At 37.2% G+C, this 23,010-nt stretch overlaps 1 protein-coding gene across 2 annotated transcripts; it reads right to left on the bottom strand.

Moving 5' to 3' along the window:
• Positions 1–5,379: 5,379 nt before the first annotated feature.
• Positions 5,380–22,814, bottom strand: LOC130303239 (uncharacterized). 2 transcript variants are annotated; one of them, XM_056551759.1, is made up of 2 exons: positions 22,763–22,814; positions 5,380–6,177 (listed from the first exon to the last, which is right to left on the bottom strand). In XM_056551759.1, exon 2 carries the CDS (start codon positions 6,066–6,068, stop codon positions 5,448–5,450), a length of 621 nt encoding a protein of 206 aa, XP_056407734.1. In that variant the 5' UTR covers positions 6,069–6,177; positions 22,763–22,814; the 3' UTR covers positions 5,380–5,447. The 2 variants fall into 2 exon arrangements, with proteins under 2 accessions (XP_056407734.1, XP_056407735.1); XM_056551760.1 differs by lacking the exon at positions 22,763–22,814 and adding an exon at positions 22,121–22,139 and having other exon boundaries at positions 5,380–6,134.
• Between the last annotated feature and the right edge of the window lie 196 nt (positions 22,815–23,010).

Raw genomic sequence — 23,010 nt, 5'->3', positions numbered from 1 at the left:
ACATATAATCAGTCAGGTGACTGCGCTCCCTGTATAGTAGGATACATACAATCAGTCAGGTGACTGCGCTCCCTGTATAGTAGGATACATACAATCAGTCAGGTGACTGCGCTCCCTGTATAGTAGGATACATACAATCAGTCAGGTGACTGTGCTCCCTGTATAGTAGGATACATACAAGTGGTCAGGTGACTGTGCTCCCTGTATAGTAGGATACATACAATCAGTCAGGTGACTGCGCTCCCTGTATAGTAGGATACATACAAGTGGTCAGGTGACTGTGCTCCCTGTATAGTAGGATACATACAATCAGTCAGGTGACTGCGCTCCCTGTATAGTAGGATACATTACAAGTGGTCAGGTGACTGCGCTCCCTGTATAGTAGGATACATACAATCAGTCAGGTGACTGCGCTCCCTGTATAGTAGGATACATACAATCGGTCAGGTGACTGTGCTCCCTGTATAGTAGGATACATACAATCAGTCAGGTGACTGCGCTCCCTGTATAGTAGGATACATACAATCAGTCAGGTGACTGCGCTCTCTGTATAGTAGGATACATACAATCAGTCAGGTGACTGCGCTCCCTGTATAGTAGGATACATACAGTCAGGTGACTGCGCTCCCTGTATAGTAGGATACATACAGTCAGGTGACTGCGCTCCCTGTATAGTAGGATACATACAATCAGTCAGGTGACTGCGCTCCCTGTATAGTAGGATACATATAATCAGTCAGGTGACTGCGCTCCCTGTATAGTAGGATACATACAATCAGTCAGGTGACTGCGCTCCCTGTATAGTAGGATACATACAATCAGTCAGGTGACTGCGCTCCCTGTATAGTAGGATACATACAATCAGTCAGGTGACTGTGCTCCCTGTATAGTAGGATACATACAAGTGGTCAGGTGACTGTGCTCCCTGTATAGTAGGATACATACAATCAGTCAGGTGACTGCGCTCCCTGTATAGTAGGATACATACAAGTGGTCAGGTGACTGTGCTCCCTGTATAGTAGGATACATACAATCAGTCAGGTGACTGCGCTCCCTGTATAGTAGGATACATACAAGTGGTCAGGTGACTGCGCTCCCTGTATAGTAGGATACATACAATCAGTCAGGTGACTGCGCTCCCTGTATAGTAGGATACATACAATCGGTCAGGTGACTGTGCTCCCTGTATAGTAGGATACATACAATCAGTCAGGTGACTGCGCTCCCTGTATAGTAGGATACATACAATCAGTCAGGTGACTGCGCTCCCTGTATAGTAGGATACATACAATCAGTCAGGTGACTGCGCTCCCTGTATAGTAGGATACATACAATCAGTCAGGTGACTGCGCTCCCTGTATAGTAGGATGCATACAATCAGTCAGGTGACTGCGCTCCCTGTATAGTAGGATACATACAATCAGTCAGGTGACTGCGCTCCCTGTATAGTAGGATACATACAATCAGTCATGTGACTGCGCTCCCTGTATAGTAGGATACATACAAGTGGTCAGGTGACTGCGCTCCCTGTATAGTAGGATACATACAATCAGTCAGGTGACTGCGCTCCCTGTATAGTAGGATACATACAATCAGGTGACTGCGCTCCCTGTATAGTAGGATACATACAATCAGTCAGGTGACTGCGCTCCCTGTATAGTAGGATACATACAATCAGTCAGGTGACTGCGCTCCCTGTATAGTAGGATACATACAATCAGTCAGGTGACTGCGCTCCCTGTATAGTAGGATACATACAATCAGGTGACTGCGCTCCCTGTATAGTAGGATACATACAATCAGTCAGGTGACTGCGCTCCCTGTATAGTAGGATACATACAATCAGTCAGGTGACTGCGCTCCCTGTATAGTAGGATACATACAAGTGGTCAGGTGACTGCGCTCCCTGTATAGTAGGATACATACAATCAGTCAGGTGACTGCGCTCCCTGTATAGTAGGATACATACAATCAGTCAGGTGACTGCGCTCCCTGTATAGTAGGATACATAGGTACAACAGGTGCGGCACAGCTCACTCGATCGCCCCTCCCGCTCACGGACCGGACCGGACCTCAGTCCATATAATAGTGGAAAGAAATGGAGTTGTCCAGAGCAGGATGTCAAGCAATGCAATATTTATTCAGCGGTAACTGTGGGTGATGACAAGGTGACGCGTTTCAGCTGCACTCAGCAGCCTTAGTCATACAAAACAATAGTGCAAATGGCTTGCTTATATGGGGGTGAAAAGATTGGGTCCGCCCTGATGGGAGTTTTCACTGGGCTTAACCCATTGTTCACCTCCATCCAGCAAGTATAGTACATATAGTAAAAAACGCACATATAATGTGAACAATAGTCAACATATTAAAACGCCTGAATTACAAGCAATGATGTAGAAAAAGACATACGTTAGTACTAAAAATACAAGAACAAATTACAAAATGTCAGATAACATATACACATGTGCGATCCCAAAATGGAAAAGGAAAAAGGGGAGAATTTCCAAAATAGAAAAATCTATATAAAGATAGCCCTATATAATATCATATGAATCTAAATGAATTCAAGTAACCTATATGGCTGTATTTACTACCATAGGGCATGAAAGAATAAAATTTTTTGTTTCTTTTTTATGTTTATTATATTCCAATTGTATAATAGGATCGCAAATGGATATACGGACTAATATGGAACAGTTGAATTATCTCAAACATATCCCCACATGTGGTATGAATATTGTTTAATGCTCAGTTATATATGTGCTATTAATTATCAATTGTCATATGTGCGGGAAATGAATGTGGGAAAAAGAATTTATTAATATATAAAATTTCCCCCCAAACTCCAAGGAAAACCAAAAATATCTAGTTTTATACACGAACAACAGCAAATCAGTAATGGAGAATGACATCTTGTCTTAAATTTAAGCCAAGGGGACACCTAGTTTGAAGTTTAATGATCCAGAAGACTTCTCTATCCAATAATTTTTGCTTGATATTGCCTCCTCTAATATTATTGGTGACCCTCTCAATCCCCTGGAGGCTGAGACCAGAAAAATCACCCTCATGTTTTTCGGCAAAATGCTTACTAACCATGGAAAGATGTCGGGTCTGGAAATGGGGGATGTCCGACAGGTGTTTTCTGGTCCTAGCCTTCAGGGGATTGGAGGTGCACCCCACATACTGTAATTGGCAGATGTTACATGTCATTAAATAAACCACATGACTCGTGTTGCAATTAATGTATTCTGACATATCAAATGTTTCTCCAGTTACTGTGGACATAAAGGTTTTGGAATTCTTCATGATCTTACAGCAAATACACTTTAGATGTCCACATTTGAAATTGCCCTTGGTATTGAGCCAGGTGGGTTTCTTAATCTCACCAGAAATAAACAAGCTCGGGGAAACACATTGGCCAATGGTTTTGGCCCTCCGTGACACAAATTTATACCCATGTTCAAAAATTTTTATATATTGGCTGTCATTAGCTACCATTGGTAAATATTTCTCAATTATTTTACATATTGGTTTGAAATCTTGGCTATAATTTGTGGAAAAAACAAGGGGTTTTGCTTCACTATTATTTTTAGGAACTTGGGATAATGGCTTTTTGATGCCATATACCAAGTCAGACCTATTTTTTCTCCTAGCAATGTCCTTGGCTCGGTTCAATGACCAAGTCTGATAACCTCTTTGACTCAGCCTCACTGATATATCCTCCGCCTCCTTTTCAAACAGCTCCAATGTGGAATTATTCCTCCTGGCTCTAATCATTTCTCCTACCGGGAGATTCTTGACCACATGCGGTGGGTGGCACGATGCTGCCTGCAGAATCGAATTGGTGGCCAATTCTTTACGGTATGTTAAAGTGGTGACCCTATAGTTCAAAGGATCACCCCTCAACGTCAGATCCAAAAAACTAACCTCATGTTCCTCACTGTAAAGTGTGAATCTGAGGTTACAAGGATTCTGATTGAGGTACAGGCCAAACTGCTGCATGGTCGGCATAGACGACCCCCCGATAAACAGGAGGTCGTCTATGTACCGACCATACCACAGGATGTGCTCCCCAAATGGATTGTCATGTGAGAAAAGAAAATTTCTTTCCCACCAACACATGTATATATTTGCCAATGAAGGCGAGAATTTAGCACCCATAGATGCTCCGGTGATCTGCAGAAAATAATCTCCATCAAACATAAAAAAATTGTGGGTAAGTAAATATTCCACCACCAAAATAATGAAATTCTGCAGGTCACCGGAGTATGGGGCATAAATGGACAAAAACCATCTCAGGGCAATCAATGCCTCCTTGTGGGGAATCACGGAATACAGAGCGGTGACGTCAGCTGTTATCCATCTCATCCCGGGTTCCCACCGGATGTTGTCCATGGCAACCAGGACGTCCCTGGTGTCTTGGAGGAAACCCGGGATGAGAGGGACCAACGGCTGAAGTCTGGAATCGACCCACTCACAGAGTCTCTCATTGAGAGATCCAATCCCCGCTACAATAGGACGCATCTGGGGAGGAAATGTGTTCTTATGGATTTTAGGGAGCGAATGAAAAATTGCCATGACGGGATTAGTTATTTTGATATAATCTGCCTCCTTGGACGTGAAATGGCCATCTTTTACTCCCAAATCTACCAGATTGTATAATACCAATTTGAATTGTGGTGTTGGATTCATTTTTAATACTCTGTATGTATTTATATCCGACAAAATATCCATATTAAGCTTTCTATATAATTTAGAATCCAATACAACAACCCCTCCACCTTTGTCCGCTCCGCGAATCACTATATCTCTGGTTTCAGACAACTCTTTCAGGGCCACTTTTTCACATTTTGTTAAATTATGTTTCATTATTTTGACATTTCGAGATAATTTGTATAAATCCCTTTCCACTAAGTTCTGAAACTGTTCCAATACAGGTGTGCGGGACATGATGGGATAAAATTCGGGGTTGGGGGTAGGAAAGGAAGGTTCTATATGTTTTCTGGATGTGGTCAATTGTTGTAATTCCGAGAGAGTGGAGAGGTCCCGGAAAGAGAATCCCTCCACTCTGTCGGATACACCCCCATGAGTGGGATACTGGGGTACCATGAGGGAAACATCATGGTCGACAATTGGTACAGATATGAATGCTGTATTCGAATCAAGACAGTAATCAGAAAAATCATAATCACCCGTGCCCAGACTCCCACCACCTCCCGCCTCCCCCTCCCTCCCCAAGTCCAGCACAAGTTCCTGAGTGGATCTCTGATCCTGAATCTTGGCAAAATGTTTTCGCACCGTGACGGAGCGGACAAAACGATTAACATCCAACATGGTTCTGTAGAAATCGAAAGAGCATGATGGAGAAAAGGATAATCCTTTAGAAAGTACCTTTAATTGCGGCTCAGACAGGATCCACGCAGAGAGGTTGAAGACCGGAATACATGTTAGGTCGGTTTGACTTGATGTCTTCGGGTTCTCTTTACGGCCGTGATGCTTGCGGCCCCGGCGTCGTTTTTTGCAGACTTTGCTTTACGGGACTGAGGAAGAGGGGAAGACGCTGCTTCTGGAGTATGCGGAACAGACATCTCATTTGGCTCCGTTCCGGACATGGAATCCGCATCCGTTTCACTGAAGCTGACCCTTGCTGGTTTGTTGTTTCTGTTATATTTTTTATAATTCCTGTGATTTTTCAGGATTGACTTCGGAGTTGATTTCGTTGATCTGTTCTGTGGCCACTCATAGACATGGTTGGACTTATAGTCTTGCAGATCTCGAAGGAACTTGTTCTCCTTGGTTTGAGATATCAGAGTCTCCATTTTAACAATGTTCCCACTGATTTTTTGATTGAGATCCACATAAGTGGGATGATGTTCGTACTTGGAGATAGAATTCTGTAGTTCCGATATTTTAGATGTAATCTCGGTTAAGGCAGTCTCCTCATGTTTGATAATAAGCTTGACAAACCTGAGGGATGAGTCATTTAACAGTTCTTCCCATTCTGCCTTAAACTGTTCGGAGAAGATCGTGGTTGGGAACTTTCTCAATCTAAGTCCTCTCGGGACCATGTCACGCTCCACATATTTCTTTAGCGTAGACGAGGATACATACAATCAGTCATGTGACTGCGCTCCCTGTATAGTAGGATACATACAAGTGGTCAGGTGACTGCGCTCCCTGTATAGTAGGATACATACAAGTGGTCAGGTGACTGCGCTCCCTGTATAGTAGGATACATACAATCAGTCAGGTGACTGCGCTCCCTGTATAGTAGGATACATACAATCAGTCAGGTGACTGCGCTCCCTGTATAGTAGGATACATACAATCAGTCAGGTGACTGCGCTCCCTGTATAGTAGGATACATACAATCAGTCAGGTGACTGCGCTCCCTGTATAGTAGGATACATACAAGTGGTCAGGTGACTGCGCTCCCTGTATAGTAGGATACATACAAGTGGTCAGGTGACTGCGCTCCCTGTATAGTAGGATACATACAAGTGGTCAGGTGACTGCGCTTCCTGTATAGTAGGATACATACAATCAGTCAGGTGACTGCGCTCCCTGTATAGTAGGATACATATAATCAGTCAGGTGACTGCGCTCCCTGTATAGTAGGATACATACAATCAGTCAGGTGACTGCGCTCCCTGTATAGTAGGATACATACAATCAGTCAGGTGACTGCGCTCCCTGTATAGTAGGATACATACAATCAGTCAGGTGACTGCGCTCCCTGTATAGTAGGATACATACAATCAGTCATGTGACTGCGCTCCCTGTATAGTAGGATACATACAATCAGGTGACTGCGCTCCCTGTATAGTAGGATACATACAATCAGTCAGGTGACTGCGCTCCCTGTATAGTAGGATACATACAATCAGTCAGGTGACTGCGCTCCCTGTATAGTAGGATACATACAATCAGTCATGTGACTGTGCTCCCTGTATAGTAGGATACATACAATCAGTCAGGTGACTGTGCTCCCTGTATAGTAGGATACATACAATCAGTCAGGTGACTGCGCTCCCTGTATAGTAGGATACATACAAGTGGTCAGGTGACTGCGCTCCCTGTATAGTAGGATACATACAATCAGTCAGGTGACTGCGCTCCCTGTATAGTAGGATACATACAATCAGGTGACTGCGCTCCCTGTATAGTAGGATACATACAATCAGGTGACTGCGCTCCCTGTATAGTAGGATACATACAATCAGTCAGGTGACTGCGCTCCCTGTATAGTAGGATACATACAATCAGTCAGGTGACTGTGCTCCCTGTATAGTAGGATACATACAAGTGGTCAGGTGACTGCGCTCCCTGTATAGTAGGATACATACAATCAGGTGACTGCGCTCCCTGTATAGTAGGATACATACAAGTGGTCAGGTGACTGCGCTCCCTGTATAGTAGGATACATACAAGTGGTCAGGTGACTGCGCTCTCTGTATAGTAGGATATATACAATCAGGTGACTGCGCTCCCTGTATAGTAGGATACATACAAGTGGTCAGGTGACTGCGCTCCCTGTATAGTAGGATACATACAAGTGGTCAGGTGACTGCGCTCCCTGTATAGTAGGATACATACAATCAGTCAGGTGACTGCGCTCCCTGTATAGTAGGATACATACAATCAGTCAGGTGACTGCGCTCCCTGTATAGTAGGATACATACAATCAGTCAGGTGACTGCGCTCCCTGTATAGTAGGATACATACAATCAGGTGACTGCGCTCCCTGTATAGTAGGATACATACAATCAGTCAGGTGACTGCGCTCCCTGTATAGTAGGATACATACAATCAGGTGACTGCGCTCCCTGTATAGTAGGATACATACAATCAGTCAGGTGACTGCGCTCCCTGTATAGTAGGATACATACAATCAGTCAGGTGACTGCGCTCCCTGTATAGTAGGATACATACAATCAGTCAGGTGACTGCGCTCCCTGTATAGTAGGATACATACAAGTGGTCAGGTGACTGCGCTCCCTGTATAGTAGGATACATACAAGTGGTCAGGTGACTGCGCTCCCTGTATAGTAGGATACATACAAGTGGTCAGGTGACTGCGCTCCCTGTATAGTAGGATACATACAAGTGGTCAGGTGACTGCGCTCCCTGTATAGTAGGATACATACAATCGGTCAGGTGACTGCGCTCCCTGTATAGTAGGATACATACAATCGGTCAGGTGACTGCGCTCCCTGTATAGTAGGATACATACAAGTGGTCAGGTGACTGCGCTCCCTGTATAGTAGGATACATACAATCAGTCAGGTGACTGCGCTCCCTGTATAGTAGGATACATACAATCAGTCAGGTGACTGCGCTCCCTGTATAGTAGGATACATACAATCAGTCAGGTGACTGCGCTCCCTGTATAGTAGGATACATACAATCAGTCAGGTGACTGCGCTCCCTGTATAGTAGGATACATACAATCAGTCAGGTGACTGCGCTCCCTGTATAGTAGGATATATACAATCAGTCAGGTGACTGCGCTCCCTGTATAGTAGGATACATACAATCAGGTGACTGCGCTCCCTGTATAGTAGGATACATACAAGTGGTCAGGTGACTGCGCTCCCTGTATAGTAGGATACATACAATCAGTCAGGTGACTGCGCTCCCTGTATAGTAGGATACATACAGTCGGTCAGGTGACCCTATAAAGGGGCATCGTTAATTCCTCACATCCTGGTCCTATTGTCCCTGATCTCACGGCCCCATATACCCCTGTGTCCTGGATCTAGAGGACTGTCAGGAATATGAGGCGCTGCCCCTACAGGTGGAGGACTCCACACCTGATCCTGATGTCAAGTACCTCCTGCAGCCAGCAGAGGGCAGCATTACTGAGCTGGAAATCTCACAGGGAACAGAGGCTGATAACAGAGAACAACAGATTGAATCCACTTGTATACCTAATATACCGCCAAATATACAGATAATATAAACCTAATATACCGCCAAATATACAGATAATATTAATCTAATATACTGCCATATATACAGATAATATAAACCTAATATACCGCCAAATATACAGATAATATAAATCTAATATACCGCCAAATATACAGATAATATAAACCTAATATACCGCCAAATATACAGATAATATAAATCTAATATACCGCCAAATATACAGATAATATAAACCTAATATACCGCCAAATATACAGATAATATAAACCTAATATACCGCCAAATATACAGATAATATAAATCTAATATACCGCCAAATATACAGATAATATAAATCTAATATACAGCCAAATATACAGATAATATAAATCTAATATACCACCAAAATATACAGATAATATAAATCTAATATACCGCCAAATATACAGATAATATAAACCTAATATACCGCCAAATATACAGATAATATAAACCTAATATACCGCCAAATATACAGATAATATAAACCTAATATGCCGCCAAATATACAGATAATATAAACCTAATATACCGCCAAATATACAGATAATATAAATCTAATATACCGCCAAATATACAGATAATATAAATCTAATATACAGCCAAATATACAGATAATATAAATCTAATATACCACCAAACATACAGATAATATAAATCTAATATACCGCCAAATATACAGATAATATAAATCTAATATACCGCCAAATATACAGATAATATAAATCTAATATACCACCAAATATACAGATAATATAAATCTAATATACCGCCAAATATACAGATAATATAAATCTAATATACCGCCAAATATACAGATAATATAAACCTAATATACCGCCAAATATACAGATAATATAAATCTAATATACCGCCATATATACAGATAATATAAATCTAATATACCACCAAATATACAGATAATATAAATCTAATATACCGCCATATATACAGATAATATAATTCTAATATACCACCAAATATACAGATAATATAAATCTAATATACCGCCAAATATACAGATAATATAAATCTAATATACCGCCAAATATACAGATAATATAAACCTAATATACCGCCAAATATACAGATAATATAAATCAAATATACCACCATATATACAGATAATATAAATCTAATATACCACCAAATATACAGATAATATAAATTTAATATACCGCCATATATACAGATAATATAAATCTAATATACCACCAAATATACAGATAATATAAATCTAATATACCGCCAAAAATACAGATAATATAAATCTAATATACCGCCAAATATACAGATAATATAAACCTTATATACCACCAAACATACAGATAATATAAATCTAATATACCGCCAAATATACAGATAATATAAATCTAATATACCACCAAACATACAGATAATATAAATCTAATATACCGCCAAATATACAGATAATATAAATCTAATATACCACCAAATATACAGATAATATAAATCTAATATACCACCAAATATACAGATAATATAAATCTAATATACCGCCATATATACAGATGATATAGAGATAATATACCGCCATATATACAGATAATATAAATCTAATATACCGCCAAATATACAGATAATATAAATCTAATATACCACCAAATATACAGATAATATAAATCTAATATACCACCAAATATACAGATAATATAAATCTAATATACCGCCAAATATACAGATAATATAAACCTAATATACCGCCAAATATACAGATAATATAAATCTAATATACCGCCATATATACAGATAATATAAATCTAATATACCACCAAATATACAGATAATATAAATCTAATATACCGCCAAATATACAGATAATATAAATCTAATATACCGCCAAATATACAGATAATATAAACCTAATATACCACCAAACATACAGATAATATAAATCTAATATACCACCAAACATACAGATAATATAAATCTAATATACCGCCAAATATACAGATAATATAAATCTAATATACCACCAAATATACAGATAATATAAATCTAATATACCGCCAAATATACAGATAATATAAATCTAATATACCGCCAAATATACAGATAATATAAATCTAATATACCGCCAAATATACAGATAATATAAATCTAATATACCACCAAATATACAGATAATATAAATCTAATATACCGCCAAATATACAGATAATATAAATCTAATATACCGCCAAATATACAGATAATATAAATCTAATATACCGCCATATATACAGATAATATAAATCTAATATACCACCATATATACAGATAATATAAATCTAATATACCACCATATATACAGATAATATAAATCTAATATACCGCCAAATATACAGATAATATAAATCTAATATACTGCCAAATATACAGATAATATAAATCTAATATACCGCCAAATATACAGATAATATAAATCTAATATACTGCCAAATATACAGATAATATAAATCTAATATACCACCAAATATACAGATAATATAAACCTAATATACCGCCAAATATACAGATAATATAAACCTAATATACCGCCAAATATACAGATAATATAAACCTAATATACCACCAAATATACAGATAATATTAATCTAATATACCGCCAAATATACAGATAATATAAATCTAATATACCGCCAAATATACAGATAATATAAACCTAATATACCACCAAATATACAGATAATATTAATCTAATATACTGCCATATAGACAGACACTATATAGATAAATATACTGCCACATATATACAGATAACAGAGATAATATCCTGTCATATTTACAGATTATATATATATATATATATATATATATATACATAATACAGATAAAGAGATAATATACCACCATATGTACAGATGATATAGAGATAATATACCCTCACATATACAGATGATATAGAGATAATATACCCCCATATATACAGATGATATAGAGATAATATACCACCATATATACAGATGATATAGAGATAATATACCCCCATATATACAGATGATATAGAGATAATATACCACCATATATACAGATAATATAAATCTAATATAACGCCAAATATACAGATAATATCCTGTCATATTTTACAGATGATATATATATATACATACAGATAAAGATATATTATACCCCCATATATACAGTTGACATAGAGATAATATAATATACCACCATATATACAGATGATATAGAGATAATATACCCCCATATATACAGATGATATAGAGATAATATAATATACCACCATATATACAGATGATATAGAGATAATATAATATACCACTATATATACAGATGATATAGAGATAATATACCGCTATATATACAGATGATATAGAGATAATATACCGCTATATATACAGATGATACAGAGATAATATACCCCCATATATACAGATGATATAGAGATAATATAATATACCACCATATATACAGATGATATAGAGATAATATACTACCATATATACAGATGATATAGAGATAATATACCGCAATATGTACAGATGATATGGAGATAATATAATATACCCCCATATATACAGATGATATAGAGATAATATACCACCATATATACAGATGATATAGAGATAATATACCACCATATATACAGATGATATAGAGATAATATACCACAATATGTACAGATGATATAGAGCTAATATATCGCCATATATACAGATGATATAGAGATAATATACCCCCATATATACAGATGATATAGAGATAATATACCCCCATATATACAGATGATATAGAGATAATATACCACCATATATACAGATGATATAGAGATAATATACCACCATATATACAGATGATATAGAGATAATATACCCCCATATATACAGATGATATAGAGATAATATACCACCATATATACAGATGATATAGAGATAATATACCCCCATATATACGGATGATATAGAGATAATATACCGCCATATATACAGATGATATAGAGATAATATACTGCAATATGTACAGATGATATGGAGATAATATACCGCCATATATACAGATGATATAGAGATAATATACCGCCATATATACAGATGATATAGAGATAATATACCGCAATATGTACAGATGATATAGAGATAATATACCGCCATATATACAGATGATATAGAGATAATATACCACCATATATAGAGATGATATAGAGATAATATACCACCATATATACAGATGATATAGAGATAATATACCGCTATATATACAGATGATATAGAGATAATATACTGCCATATATACAGATGATATAGAGATAATATACCGCCATATATGCAGATGATATAGAGATAATATACCCCCATATATACAGATGATATAGAGATAATATACCCCCATATATACAGATGATATAGAGATAATATACCGCTATATATACAGATGATATAGAGATAATATACCGCCATATATACAGATTATATAGAGATAATATACCCCTATATATACAGATGATATAGAGATAATATACCGCCATATATACAGATGATATAGCAATAATACACCACCATATATACAGATGATATAGAGATAATATACCCCCATATATACAGATGATATAGAGATAATATACCGCCATATATACAGATGATATAGAGATAATATACCGCCATTTACATACAGACAATACACTGCCATAACTCAGCATCTTCTCGTCTCCTTGTCCTCTGATGATCATTTATACATTACTAACAATGGAAAATAAAGGAATAAAACCCCAGCACAGTCTGATGACGGGTTCACATCTGCTGAGGACTGATCTCCGCCATGTACAGCTGATCTCCGGGCCCTCCTAATATGGGGACAACAACTGTTATTACACATTGTCTGACTACTTATAATGTACATGAAGGTCATCAGTATCATCACCATCATCATCATCATCTTCATCAGTATCACCATCATCATCATCATCAGTATCATCATCATCATCATCGTCACCATCATCATCATGATCATCATCATCACCATCATCATCTTCATCAGTATCACCATCATCATCATCATCAGTATCATCATCATCATCATCGTCACCATCATCATCATGATCATCATCATCACCATCATCATCAGTATCATCACCATCATCATCACCATCATCATCATCGTCACTATCATCACCATCATCATCATCATCATCATCGTCACTATCATCACCACCATCATCATCATCGTCACTATCATCACCACCATCACCATCATCATCATCATCTGAATCATCATATCATCATAAATATCAGAATCATCATCATCATTAATATTATCATCATCAGAATCATCAATATTAGCATCATCATCAGAAGAACCATTATCATCATCAATCGGTCAGGTGACTGCATCACCATCATCATCATTATAATCATCACCATCATCATCCTCATCACCACCATCATGATCATCATCACCATCATCATCATCATCACTATCATCACCATCATCATCATCCTCATCGTCAGGATCACCATCATCAGCATCACCATCATCATCACTGTCATCATCATCACCATCATCACCATCATCATCACCATCATCATCACCATTATCATCATCACCATCATGATCACCATCACCTTCATCATCCTCATCGTCATCATCACCATCATCATCATCATCACCATCATCACCATCATCACCATCATCATCATCATCATCACCATTATCATCATCACCATCATGATCACCATCACCTTCATCATCCTCATCGTCATCATCACCATCATCATCATCATCAGCTTCACCGTCATCATCTCTGTCATCATCATCATCACCATCATTATCATCACCATCACCATCATCATCATCATCACCATCATCATCACCATCATCATCATCATCATCATTATCATCATTATCATCATCACCATCATCATTATCATCATCATCACCATCACCATCATCACCATTATCATCATCATCATCACCATCATCATCACTATCACCATCACCATCATCACCATTATCACCATCATCATCAACATCATCATCATCATCACCATCACCATCATCATCATCATCACCAATTATCATCACCATCATCATCACCATCATCACCATCATCATCACTATCACCATCATCACCATTATCACCATCATCATCACCATTATCATCACTATCACCATCACCATCATCACCATTATCATCATCATCATCACCATCATCATCACCATCATCATCATCATCATCATTATCATCATTATCATCATCACCATCATCATTATCATCATCATCACCATCACCATCATCACCATTATCATCATCATCATCACCATCATCATCACTATCACCATCACCATCATCACCATTATCACCATCATCATCAACATCATCATCATCATCACCATCACCATCATCATCATCATCACCAATTATCATCACCATCATCATCACCATCATCATCACTATCACCATCATCACCATTATCACCATCATCATCACCATTATCATCACTATCACCATCACCATCATCACCATTATCACCATCATCATCACCATTATCATCACTATGCCCTAAACGTATCAAACATTCAGACCTCTGGGATAAATGTGCTGATTTCTTACACACATATGTCCAGGGTTCTGCTCAGTATTCCCAGCCTAAGGCTTATCTTACATATTTTCCTGGTCAGGCTGGATTCCATATGTCCGGCATCCAGTATAGGGGAACTCAGACTAAATCTAGACACAACTGATGCCACAACTGATGACAAGTTGTTATCAGTTGTATGGCATCCGGCATCAATTGTTTTTGCACAACGGACAGGGGAACGCATCAAGCTGCCCTCCGGCGTGTCCAACCATCCGGCGTCAAAACTGAGACGCTGGATGATTGTGAAGTGTCCCATTAAAATGAATGGGATCAGTTCTGGCATCAGTTTCCCATTTTCTGCAGCTAGAACTGAATCCATTCATTTGAATCTGACGGTTCACAATCATCCAGCATCCCGGTATTGATGTCTGTCCGGTGCCAGAAACAATGGACGCTGGATGCCATACAACTGATAAGAACTGATGCACGTTGTCATCAGTTGTGTGGAGATTTAGGTTGAGTTATGCCCGACATATATGAACTCAGCCTAAGGCCGTTGTGCAGAGGGAAACTGATATACGTGAACCCAGCCTGACCATTTGGTGTCCAACCTGAGCTGCCAGATGAATGTGAACTGTTCCGATGGGTTCAGTTTTAGCATCAGAAAAGATGGCGGACACGGTACATATGTGGAGCAGCCTTAACTTTTTGATGGAAGTTTTCCTGTCCCATGAAGATTGGTCAGAGATTTGTGACCTTTTTTCTTTTAAGGGGGGGGGGGGGGGGTTACCCTCGAAACGCGTCATCTATTTTTGTTTTGTTGCAATAAAACTGATCCATACGTGGATCGTTGACAAGAAACTCTGTGACTCAGATGTTTGGGCAGCGCCTGGAATTGATGGTCCTTTTTTCCTACATACTCTGCATAATATATTGTACATCACTATAAATAGGACCCTAACATATTATACACCACTAGAATATACATATATATACTGGATACAGTGGAAGTAAAAATATATCATAACTGTAATTTATAATGTTATAATGTTAGTAATACTCTATGGGTAGAGCCATAATATTAATCTATTAGGAGACGACTGTATACTACTATAAAAGGTCACAATAGTATATAATATATGATATTCCATGATCATTTATAATGTCTTCTCAGTAGTCAGAGACATAATATTATTATTATTATACATCTCTATGATATAACTCTCAGTATTACTGTAGAGGGAGAGTTGTAATATATCTTATACATCACTGTCATATATTATATACCCTGATAATGATAATATCTGCAGTCAGAGCCATGATATTATTATAATACTGCACCACTATGATATAATCCTCAGTATTATTCTAGAGGGAGACTTGTTATATATTATACCATGATAATGGTAATATATATAATGCAGTCAGAGACATGATATATACTACTATACCTCACTTATACTATATCATGTATTTTCGGGGATGATAAGGATCCTATTACATCCTAGTGACCTGTAATACTGTGATATAGAATACATTTACTGGTATATACATCGACCCTGATATACACAACTGATTGTAATAAATAGTATTATCAATCGATCACTACTACCATATGTAATATGCTGATGATATACAGCCTTATCACATGATCATATCATACATCAGTGATACCATACTACACACAGGTGCTCTAATACTAAATACACTATAATATGGTAGAATATAATGTACTAATATGGTCTTATCAGTCGATCATTACACACGGATAATTACATACATATCACACACTGATAATCACATACATATCACACACCTATAATCACATACATATCACACATAGACAATCACATACATATCACACAACAATAATGATATACATATCACACCGATAATCACATACATATCACACACCAATAATGACATACATATCACACACCAACAATCACATACATATCACACACCGATAATCACATACATATCACACACCGATAATCACATACATATCACACACCGATAATCACATACATATCACACACCTATAATCACATACATATCACACACCGATAATCACATACATATCACACACCGATAATCACATACATATCACACACCGATAATCACATACATATCACACACCTATAATCACATACATATCACACATCTATAATCACATACATATCACATACATATCACACACCGATAATCACATACATATCACACACCGATAATGACATACATATCACACCGATAATCACATACATATCACACATCAATAATCACATACATATCACACATAGACAATCACATACATATCACACACCGATAATCACATACATATCACACACCGATAATCACATACATATCACACACCTATAATCACATACATATCACACACCGATAATCACATACATATCACACACCGATAATCACATACATATCACACACCTATAATCACATACATATCACATACATATCACACACCGATAATCACATACATATCACACACCGATAATCACATACATATCACACCGATAATCACATACATATCACACAACAATAATCACATACATATCACACATAGACAATCACATACATATCACACACCGATAATCACATATATATCACACACCGATAATCACATGTATATCACACACCAATAATCACATACATATCACACACCGATAATCACATACATATCACACACCAATAATCACATACATATCACACACCAATAATCACATACATATCACACACCAATAATCACATACATATCACACACCAATAATCACATACATATCACACACCGATAATCACATACATATCACACACCGATAATCACATACATATCACACACCTATAATCACATACATATCACACAACAATAATGACATACATATCACACACCGATAATCACATACATATCACACACCTATAATCACATACATATCACACACCTATAATCACATACATATCACACACCAATAATCACATACATATCACACACCGATAATCACATACATATCACACACAGATAATCACATACATATCACACACCTATAATCACATACATATCACACACCGGTAAATACATATCACACACCTATAATCACATACATATCACACACAGATAATCACATACATATCACACACCGATAATCACATACATATCACACACCAATAATCACATACATATCACACACCGATAATCACATACATATCACACACCGATAATCACATACATATCACACACCGATAATCACATACATATCACACACCGATAATCACATACATATCACACATAGACAATCACATACATATCACACACCAATAATCACATACATATCACACACCAACAATCACATACATATCACACACCGATAATCACATACATATCACACACCTATAATCACATACATATCACACAACCATAATGACATACATATCACACACCGATAATCACATACATTTCACACACCAATAATCAGATACATATCACACACCGATAATCACATACATATCACACACCGATAATCACATACATATCACACACCGATAATCACATACATATCACACACCAATAATCACATACATATCACACACCGATAATCACATACATATCACACACCGATAATCACATACATATCACACACCGATAATCACATACATATCACACACCTATAATCACATACATATCACACAACGATAATCACATACATATCACACATCTATAATCACATACATATCACATACATATCACACACCGATAATCACATACATATCACACACCGATAATCACATACATATCACACACCAATAATCACATACATATCACACACCAATAATCACATACATATCACACACCAATAATCACATACATATCACACACCAATAATCACATACATATCACACACCAATAATCACATACATATCACACACCAATAATCACATACATATCACACACCAATAATCACATACATATCACACACCAATAATCACATACATATCACACACCAATAATCACATACATATCACACACACCGATAATCACATACATATCACACACCGATAATCACATACATATCACACACCGATAATCACATACATATCACACACCGATAATCACATACATATCACACACCTATAATCACATACATATCACACAACCATAATGACATACATATCACACACCGATAATCACATACATATCACACACCGATAATCACATACATATCACACACCGATAATCACATACATATCACACACCTATAATCACATACATATCACACAACCATAATGACATACATATCACACACCGATAATCACATACATTTCACACACCAATAATCAGATACATATCACACACCGATAATCACATACATATCACACACCGATAATCACATACATATCACACACCTATAATCACATACATATCACACAACAATAATGACATACATATCACACACCGATAATCACATACATATCACACACCGATAATCACATACATATCACACACCGATAATCACATACATATCACACACCGATAATCACATACATATCACACACCTATAATCACATACATATCACACACCGATAATCACATACATATCACACACCGGTAAATACATATCACACACCTATAATCACATACATATCACACACAGATAATCACATACATATCACACACCGATAATCACATACATATCACACACCAATAATCACATACATATCACACACCGATAATCACATACATATCACACATCTATAATCACATACATATCACACACCTATAATCACATACATATCACACATCTATAATCACATACATATCACATACATATCACACACCGATAATCACATACATATCACACACCGATAATCACATACATATCACACACCGATAATCACATACATATCACACACCGATAATCACATACATATCACACATAGACAATCACATACATATCACACACCAATAATCACATACATATCACACACCAACAATTACATACATATCACACACCGATAATCACATACATATCACACACCTATAATCACATACATATCACACATCAATAATCAGATACATATCACACACCAATAATTACATACATATCACACAACGATAATCACATACATATCACACACCGATAATCACATACATATCACACACCAATAATCACATACATATCACACACCAACAATCACATACATATCACACACCGATAATCACATACATATCACACACCTATAATCACATACATATCACACACCAACAATCACATACATATCACACACCAATAATCACATACATATCACACACCAACAATCACATACATATCACACACCGATAATCACATACATATCACACACCTATAATCACATACATATCACACAACCATAATGACATACATATCACACACCGATAATCACATACATTTCACACACCAATAATCAGATACATATCACACACCGATAATCACATACATATCACACACCGATAATCACATACATATCACACACCGATAATCACATACATATCACACACCAATAATCACATACATATCACACACCGATAATCACATACATATCACACACCGATAATCACATACATATCACACACCGATAATCACATACATATCACACATCTATAATCACATACATATCACATACATATCACACACCGATAATCACATACATATCACACACCTATAATCACATACATATCACACCGATAATCACATACATATCACACCGATAATCACATACATATCACACACCGATAATCACATACATATCACACACCGATAATCACATACATATCACACACCGATAATCACATACATATCACACACCTATAATCACATACATATCACACACCAATAATCACATACATATCACACACCTATAATCACATACATATCACACCGATAATCACATACATATCACACACCTATAATCACATACATATCACACCGATAATCACATACATATCACACCGATAATCACATACATATCACACCGATAATCACATACATATCACACCGATAATCACATACATATCACACACCGATAATCACATACATATCACACACCGATAATCACATACATATCACATACATATCACACACCGATAATCACATACATATCACACCGATAATCACATACATATCACACACCGATAATCACATACATATCACACCGATAATCACATACATATCACACCGATAATCACATACATATCACACACCGATAATCACATACATATCACATACATATCACACACCGATAATCACATACATATCACACACCGATAATCACATACATATCACATACATATCACACACCGATAATCACATACATATCACACCGATAATCACATACATATCACACACCGATAATCACATACATATCACACATCAATAATCACATACATATCACACACTGATCTCCCAATTACAGACTGCTGAGAATAATAACATATTATATATATTGCACCCCAGCCTTATATAAATATATTTGGCAGCATATAATAAAGTGCGTATAATGTGTCTGTGATGACGTCACACCCCGATAATAATACTCGTCATGTCTTCTCTATAATACAAAATAATGATAAAAGACAATACCCTGATAGCTCAGGACACCCCACGGTTATAATACTCCTGTTATAGTGATATCTATAGACTGGAGTATCGATTATATCATCATTTCACCAATAATACGACAAGATCCCCCCCCCCCCCCAGTGTCTGCACTGAGTGTAATAAAGTTGGGGGAGATTTATCAGAACCTGTCTAGAGGAAAAGTTGCTGAGTTGCCCATAGCAACCAATCAGAGCCCTACTTTCATTTTTCACAGGCCTTTTCAGTAATGAAAGTAGTGATCTGATTGGTTGCTATGGGCAACTCACCAACTTTTCCTCTGGACGGGTTTTGATAAATCTCCCCCCGTTCCCCAACCAGGCTGCCGCCAGGTGTTTCAAAACTACAACTCCCAGCATGAGAGACTCAACGTTTCCACTTGTTTGTTTGTTTTTTTCCAAAAAAATCGTCCCAGAAAAAGCCAAACAAAAAAAAAAGCAAAAAAAAAAAAAACAACAAAAAACGGTGCGTCCAGATGTTAGCTCAATAAGTAAATAGGGATTTATAAAACGGCAAACCCATTTGCCGTTTTTTACCCCCTCTCATCTTTGGAGTTTTCTGTGTTTTTTAGGCTCAGTGTCAGTTTTTGGAAATCGCAACATACTGAGTAGAGATGAGCGAACTTACAGTAAATTCGATTTGTCACGAACTTCTCGGCTCGGCAGTTGATGACTTTTCCTGCGTAAATTAGTTCAGCCTTCAGGTGCTCCGGTGGGCTGGAAAAGGTGGATACAGTCCTAGGAAAGAGTCTCCTAGGACTGTATCCACCTTTTCCAGCCCACCGGAGCACCGGAAAGCTGAACTCATTTATGCAGGATAAGTCATCAACTGCCGAGCCGAGAAGTTCGTGACGAATCGAATTTACTGTAAGTTCG

The sequence above is a fragment of the Hyla sarda genome, unplaced genomic scaffold (assembly GCF_029499605.1).
Source record: "Hyla sarda isolate aHylSar1 unplaced genomic scaffold, aHylSar1.hap1 scaffold_1194, whole genome shotgun sequence".
Classification (NCBI taxonomy): domain Eukaryota; kingdom Metazoa; phylum Chordata; class Amphibia; order Anura; family Hylidae; genus Hyla; species Hyla sarda.
This window is presented reverse-complemented; position numbering and strand designations above follow the sequence as displayed.

What these genes read in the sequence shown, in the direction of transcription:
- LOC130303239 (XM_056551759.1), bottom strand. Translation starts at nt 6,068, where the DNA reads ATGGTCCCGAGAGGACTTAGATTGAGAAAGTTCCCAACCACGATCTTC.